Source organism: Herpailurus yagouaroundi, unplaced genomic scaffold (genome assembly GCF_014898765.1).
Source record: "Herpailurus yagouaroundi ecotype Mexico unplaced genomic scaffold, PumYag 159, whole genome shotgun sequence".
In the NCBI taxonomy this organism is placed as follows: Eukaryota; Metazoa; Chordata; class Mammalia; order Carnivora; family Felidae; genus Herpailurus; species Herpailurus yagouaroundi.
Window position 1 is genome coordinate 75,321,761 of NW_024412400.1, and position 8,056 is coordinate 75,329,816.

Genomic DNA, 8,056 nt, shown 5'->3' on the forward strand with positions numbered 1-8,056 from the left:
ATAATCTTCTTTATTTTGGTTATATTCTTTATTCTTTTTAAAAAATTATTTATTTTTTTTTAATTTTCATCCAAATTAGTTAGCATATAGTGCAACGATGATTTCAGGGGTAGATCCCTCAATGTCCCTTACCCTCTTAGCCCATCCCCCCTCCCACAACCCCTCCAGTAACCCCCTTTTTTTTTTCCAAATTTAAAAGTTTCATTTTTTTTTCCCCCCCCCCGGGTTTTTTTTTTTTTTTGCTTCCCTTCCCTTATGTACATCTGTTTTTCATCTGAAAGTCCTCCTATGAGTGAAGTCATATGATATTTGTCTTTCTCTAATTTCGCTTAGCATAATACACTCTAGTTCCATCCACATTAGTTGCAAATGGCAAGATTTAATTCTTTTTGATTGCCGAGTAATACTCCATTATATATGTACCACATCTTCTTTATCCATTCATCCATCGATGGACATTTGGGCTCTTTCCATACTTCAGCTATTGTTGATAGTGCTGCTGTAAACATTCAGGTGCATGTGCCCCTTCAAAACAGCATACATGTATCCCTTGGATAAATACCTAGTAGTGCAATTGCTGGATCATAGTGTAGTTCTATTTTTAATTTTTTAAGGAATCTCCATACTGTTTTCCATTGTGGACGCACCAGTTTGCATTCCCACCAGCAGTGCAAAAGAGATCCTTTTTGTCCTCATCCTCACCAAAATCTGTTGTTGCCTGATTTGTTAATGTTATCCATTCTGACAGGTGTGAGGTGGTATCTCATGGTGGTTTTGATTTGTATTTCCCTGATGATGAGTGATGTGGAGCATTAAAAAAAATTTTTTTTAATGTTTATTTATTTTTGAGAGAGACAGAGACAGAATGCGAGTGGGTTAGGGGCAGAGAGCGAGGGAGACACAGAATCCAAAGCAGGCTCCAGGTTCTGAGCTGTCAGCACAGAACCCGACACGGGGCTTGAACTCATGAGCTGTGAGATGATGACCTGAGCTGAAGTCTGACGCTCAACCGGCTGAGCCACCCAGGTGCCCTTAATGTGGAACATTTTTTCGTGTGTCGGTTGTCCATCTGGATGTCTTCTTTGGAGAAGTGTCTTTTCATGTCTTTTGTGCATTTCTTCACTGGATTATGTTTTTTTGGGTGTTGAGTTTGATAAGTTCTTTATAGATTTTGGATACTAACCCTTTATCTGATATGTCGTTTGCAAATATCTTCTCCCATTCCGTCGGTTGCCTTTTAGTTTTGCTGATTGTTTCCTTCACTGTGCAGAAGCTTTTTATTTTGATGAGGTCCCAATAGTTCATTTTTGCTTTTGTTTCCCTTTCCTCCAGAGACATGTTGACTAAGAGGTTGCTGCGGCCGCGGTCAAAGAGGTTTTTGCCTGCTTTCTCCTTGAGGATTTTGATGGCTTCCTGTGTTACATTTAGGTCTTTCATCCATTTTGAGTTTATTTTCCTGTGTGGTGTAAGAAAGTGGTCCAGATTCATTTTTCTGCATGTTGCTGTCCAGTTTTCCCAGCACCACTTGCTGAAGAGACTTGTCTTTATTCCATTGAATATTCTTTCCTGCTTTGTCAAAGATTAGTTGGCCAAACATTTGTGGGTCCATTTCTGGGTTCTCTCTTCTGTTTCATTGATCTGAGTGTCTGTTTTTGTGCTGTCTTGATGATTACAGCTTTGTAATACCGCTTGAAGTCTGCCATATTCTTTATTCTGAGACTTACTTTGTTTTATATTAACATGGTCATTCTAGCTTTGTTTTTGTTTTTGTTTTTTGGATTAGTGCTAACACAGTATAACTTTTTCCATTGTTTTACTTTTAATCTATTTGTGTCTTTATACCACTAACAGATAAACTGAGGCATATTAAAATTTTTGCTTATTTGAGGGGCACCTTGGTGGCTCAGTCGGTTAAGCATCTGACTTCGGGTCGGTCATGATCTCCTGGTTTGTGAGTTCGAGCTCCTCGTTGGGCTCTGTGCTGACAGCTCAGAACCTGGAGCCTGCTTCAGATTCTGTGTCTCTCTTTCTCTCTCTGCTCCTCCTTTGTTCATGCTCTGTGTCTCAAAAATAAATAATGTTAAAAATTAAAAAAAAATTTATTTGAGCAAAAATCAATTCAAATAGGGCAGTGACAAACCAGAAGTGATTAGGAGTGCTCACTGTCAGGAACTAGTGGAAAGATGTCTATAGAGAAGAGGTGGAAGCAAAGCAAGGAAATTATTTGATTGGCTATAGCCTAATTGGTTGCATTATTTGAGAAAATTGAGTTGGCTGTTTGTGATTGGTTGTGCTTAGGTTTCAATTTCCTAATCTTGAGGCATTATAGGCATAGGTTTTGGTTTGCTTGCCTATGCTACTAAGACATTAAAGCCACCTTAGTCTAATGGACTCCTTGTTTAATTAATCTAACAATACTTAAAGTGTGTTTTTTTAAGCAGGCCACAAAGGTGGTGTTTTTGTTTGTTTGTTTTTTAAATATCCATTTGACAATCACTCTTTTTTTTTTAAAGTACTTATTTATTTGAGAGACAGAGAGAGAGTGAGTGAGTGAGGGAGAGGGGCAGAGGGAGAGAGAGAGACAGAGAGAGAGAGAGAGAGAGAGAGAGGGAACGAATCTCAAGCAGGCTCCATGCTTAGCATGGAGCCTGATGTAGGGTGTGATCCCAAGACCCTGGGGTCAATAACCTGGGCTGAAATCAAGAGTTAGACACTCAACCCACTGAGCAACCCAGATGCCTGATGATCACTCCTCTTTAATTGAGGTATTAAGACCATATGATTATTGATATGGTCAGGTTTATATCTACCATCTTGGCCATTGTTTCCTATTTTTCTTGTCTGTTCTTGGTTTCATTTCTCTTCTTTCTCTACCAACTCTTGCATTAGTTGCATATTTTAAATTCCATTTTATTTCATTTGTTGGATTATTTTTTAAAACTCTGCATGTTTATTTTAGTGTTTGCTTTAGAGTTTACAGTATATATCTTTAAGGTATCACAACGGATCTTCAAATGATTCTACAACACTTCACCTATAATATAGAAACTTACAACAGTATACTTCAACTTCTTCCCTCTTGGCCTCAGTTCTATTGTTGCCATACATTTTAATTCTGCATTTATTATAAGCTCCACAACATATAGTTATTTTTTATTTAAACCATCAATCATCATTTAAAGAGAAATAAATAATAGGGGGAAAAAGCTTTTGTACTTACTCATGTGATTATGATTTCTTGTAGTCTTCATTCCTCTGTGTAGATCCTTGGTCTGCTGTTGCTATAGTTACTTCCAATTCCTCAAGTGTTACCTGTGTTTAGGGTATGGACGTGTCCACTCCACCCTCAGTTTAGGTCTTCCCTGGTATATGTCAGAAAGCCTCTCTCAGCATGCACCTTGGGCTCTTCCTGTAGTATCCCACTGTTGCTTGTTAGCCAATGTTTGTCAGTCGGCCTGGTGGTGAGGGCTGGAGAGTGAGTGCTCTGTTCTGATTCTCAGTCATGCGGGGACTATGTCCCCAGGTCTTGGAGTGGGAGGCTGTGTGTGATCTTCAAAGTTTCTCTCCTCCCCCTATGAGCAGTTCTGGACCTGGCACATATTCCTGTCTCTCCCTCAGGATCAGAGATTTGGTTTTTATTCTGTTGTCTTTCCTCAGTTCCAGTTGGATTTATCAGCCTTCTAAGGCTGTGTTTATTGCCCTTCCTTCAGCACTTGGTTCTGCTTTTGTTCTGTAGGAAAGATAAGGAAATAGGTTCTGAGCATAGTTGCATGCCTTTTCTACAGCAACTGATATTCCCCTCTCCTGGTCTGTGACGGGAGGGTTGCTTTCTTAGGACTTTTGCTAATCATTTTTGTGAGTGCCCAGTGGGGTTATTGGAAAAAGTTTGCAAGTGGATGCAAATTTCCATGGTATCTGCGGCCCCCAGGGTTTTCATTTTCTCTTGCAAGCCCATATTAGGCCATTAACTAAATTCTCCCTGCTAGTGTATAGCAGTGCCTGCTTCAGGTAAGCAAGGGCTTGAGCCCCATCTCTCTTTGTGGGTGCCTTTTCTTAGATTTCAGGTCATGTGGTTGCCCTATGAACCGAGCTCTTTCATGGGTCCAAGAAAAGTGAATCTGCATATTTTCCAGATTTTTTGATCTTGTAAGTATGAGGATGGTGCTCTTTATAGTTTCCTACATCTCAAGCAGAAAACATTACTTTTAAAAACTGCATAGAGTTTGCTTGTATGCCAGTATGATACTTTATTAACCAGCTTTTTATTATGTAATACATTTGTTATCTCTTTTTGCTTTGCAAACTACCCCCCAAAACTTAGCACTTGAAAACAACATCTATTGTCTCCTGGTCCTCTGGTAATGAATTCAAGGGCAGCTTAGCTGAATTCTTCTGGCTCTGGGTCTCTCATGAAGTTTTAGTTAAGACATGGAGCTACAGTTATCTAAAGGCATGACTAGGGCTGGAGGATCTAATTCCAGGGTGGCTCATGACTGTTGGCAGGAGGCTTCAGTTCCTGCTACGTGGGTCTCTCCATACAGCTGCCTCACTGTCCTCTCAGTGTGGTAGCTCACTTCTTCCACAGTGAGTAATCCAAGAGAGAGAATGAGGAAGAAGCCAAAATGCTTTTTAGCACCCAGTGTGAAAAATCAATTACCATCACTTCCACCACATTCTATTTATCAGGGTCATTAGTACAGCCCACACTCAAAGGGAGGGTAATCGGACTCTGCTCTTTGAAGACAGGAGTATCAATTTGGGGATAAATTTTAACACTATCACAGACACTTAGGGTGTTCCCTATCTCTCACTGCTTGTTTTCCTGTTAAAATGAACACCTGTACCACTTGTTCATTTGTATGAATATATCATTAAAATGAATTCCTAGAAGTGGAATTGCTAGATCAAGTCATATACATATTTTAAAATGCTGAAAGCTATTAAAAATTGTCTTTTAAAAAGCTAGTACTAATTTACATTCTTACCAACAGTCTGAGAGTGCTCGTTTTTTTGTATCTTCTCCAATACGGAGTATCATCAGAGTTTTAAATGCTGGACAGTCTGGTAACGAGAAATGAGTATCATTGTTTTGCTTCTTTTCATGTATTTGTTGGATTTTGAATTTCTTTTTTTTTTTAAGTTTATTTATTTATTTTGGTGGGGGGAGGAGCAGAGAGAGGGAGACAGAGAATTCCAGGCAGGCTCTGGCTGTCAGCACAGATGTGGGGCTCAAACCAACAATCTATGAGATCATGACCTGAGTCCAAATAAAGAGTAGGATGCTTAATCGATTGAGCCTCCCAGGTGCCCCTTGAATTTCTTTTTCTGTGTATATTTGTGTCCTTTGTCCATTTTTTCTATTATTGTTGCTGATTTGTAAAAGCTCTTTATATATCATGGAAAATTAGTTTTATGCCCATGTTTTGAAAATGTATTTGTTTTGAATCTTTAATTGTTCTTTTTTTCTATATTTGTTTTTGCCTCTTATGTAGTCTGAATTGTCAAGATTTTCTTTTGTAGCTTCTGGTTTTTGTTTTTGCCTAGAAAAGCTTTACTCTATTCAAAATCATTTTTAAACGTTTTGACTTGCATGATTTCTTTAAGTCACATAATTGAACAATATGAATAGTTTTAAGGGCTTATCCTCCCTCCCCCCCCCCCGCCCCCAAAGTGCTATACAGTGGTCCCAGCACCACTTGCACACACAATTCATCTTCTTTGTTCAGAACTAATTTGAAATGCCTTTTTTCATGCTTTAAATTCTGAGATGTATCTCGGTCCATTTCTAGATTCTCTACTCTGTTCCTCTAATGTTTGTTTATTCCCATAGTATGTGTTCTCTGGTAAATTAAAATACTATGATATAAACCTATAATTTTTGCTACTTTAATAGCCATTTTTGAAAGTTTACCCATACATAAAGAATGCTACCAGATTAAAGATGCAATTGACAAATATTTTATAGAGAATTGGTGCTGTGTTTTCTGTTTTCTCTGATAGTAATCCTGGAACACTAGAGACACTTGAAACATGTCGACTGAGTAAGCAAAAACTAGTGTGGTAATAGAATCCTAGCCTAGGGGTTAGAGGACATGGATTCTAGTCCCTGCTTTACTTCAGGCTGGTAAGTGACAGTGACACAAAGTTGTCAAAGCTGTAGTTGGGGGACACGTGGATGGCTCAATCAGTTCAGCATCTGACTCGATCTCAGCTTAGGTCATGGTCTCATAGTTTGTGAGTTCCAGCCCCACATCAGGCTATGCATTGTCAGTGTGGAGCCTGCTTGGGATTCTTTCTCTCCCTTTTTCTCTGTCCCTCCCCTGCGCTCATGCTTTCTCTCAAAATAAATAAATAAACATTAAAAAAAAAAAAAAGCTGTGGTTGGGCAACAGCTTCCCAGCTAGGTTCCCAAGGAAACATCAGAAGGAAGGAACCTGGGACACCAAATGACTGTGTGGAGCAGAGCAGCCTACACACATAACCCACACTGTTTCATGAGACATAAATATTCTTTAAGTTATCTTCCACAAAGAGAAGGATTCCGTGGTCAGCTAAGTTTGGGAAATCATGCAGTGTTTTTTGTTTTCTGCTTTTAAGTAGGCTCCATGGCCAACGTAGGGCTTGAACTCATGAAGCTGAGATCGAGTCACATGCTCTACCAAATGAGCCAGTGAGGCACCCTGAGAAGTCATGAGTTTAACAGAAACGTACAGACTTCCTTCAGGAAAGAGTTCTCAGTTCCTTTAATTCACTAACTCGTATCAACCAAATGAGAAATCGAATATGTAGTATTCTAAAAATAGGTTAGAGAAATTTTTTTTCAGGGCACCTGAATGGCTTGGCCAGTTGGATGGCCGACTCTTGATCTCAGCTCAGGTCTCGATCTCAGGATCATGAGTTCAGGCCCTGCGTTAGGCTCTGTGCTGGGCATGAAACCTACATAAAAAAAAATTTTTTTTTTGATTGTGAGATTAACTCATCGAACCCTTACACTCTTCCACCTACTTTGCAAAATATGCTCTGGGAAATGCTGGTTTAAAGGATCTCGAACTTCTCTCATTATTTGATAAGGCACAGCTGGTATTTAGTGCAGACTCAGACTCCAGCCAGGTTTCACAGACTCAGACTGCTTTTAGTGAACGGTTTCAGCCAGGGCACTTTCCTCCAGGGCTATAGCATTCCCACCCCTCACCAACAAGTTGAAATGCATCCCTCTCATGGGCAACAGGCAACACTATAAAGCTATAAATGAATTGAATAACTAGTGCAACGTGGCTGCAAGATTTTATCTGATGGTTTTGAATTCTTTTCCGTTGACTCAAATAGAAAGATGACATAAGTGTCACTCATAAAAGAGCCACTTTTTTTCTTGTTTCTCTCAGAGGACACCGATAAGCAGAGCAGCTGTGTGGGGCTTAGGCAAAGAAGCCAGAGTGGAAAGTCACAGCTGGCTACCATGAAGCACCTGGGGGCAGCATCAGCAATGATGTCCGGAACTGAAATGGCTCCTCTGTCGCCCACCTGTGATGCAGGATTTGTGGAGAGGCTCCTCACGTGAGGCCTGGGAGGTCTGGGCATTTTGAGCTCTGCCAGCACCAGCGAGGGTGGCTGCTTTTGTAGATACAGAAAACGATCGGGGCCCAAAGGATTGGGAGAGCTTTGGGCTGTCTCTGCAGTGGGCTCGTCAACGGTCAAAGTGTTTAAGAGGATCCAGGTGATGCGTTTTCTGATTATTCTAATAGTCAGAATCCAGAAGATTCTTCCGTCCAGCCCCAGTACTTACATTTTCTCACGGAGAAACGGATATGGTGGTGGGTAAGACAACCGGAGACAGCAAAGTAGAGAAGTATGCTGAGAAACGTATTCAAGACTGACTGAATGAATGTGTTCTATAAAAAGTGTGAAAATATGCCATCATACATCGTGAAAGACTATACTTTCTTTTGACCTGGCAGACATGTCCAGTGCTGTTAATGCAGCAAAGGGCTCTGTGTGCTTTAAAAGCTCTCTATTGGGGCGCCTGGGTGGCGCAGTCGGTTAAGCGTCCGACTTCAGC

The 8,056-nt window shown here is 40.3% G+C and overlaps 1 protein-coding gene across 1 annotated transcript in view; it reads right to left on the reverse strand.

Moving 5' to 3' along the window:
• LAMP3 (lysosomal associated membrane protein 3) overlaps window positions 1-6,853 on the reverse strand; it is a 49,193-nt gene extending 42,340 nt beyond the window's left edge. Inside the window, exons 1-2 of the mRNA XM_040480877.1 lie at window positions 6,830-6,853; window positions 3,221-3,730 (exon numbers count right to left, since the gene is read on the reverse strand). Coding sequence (XP_040336811.1) covers window positions 3,221-3,251 — 31 coding nt within the window. The 5' untranslated portion in view covers window positions 3,252-3,730; window positions 6,830-6,853. The remainder of the gene's footprint in view (window positions 1-3,220; window positions 3,731-6,829) is intronic.
• Window positions 6,854-8,056: the final 1,203 nt, after the last annotated feature.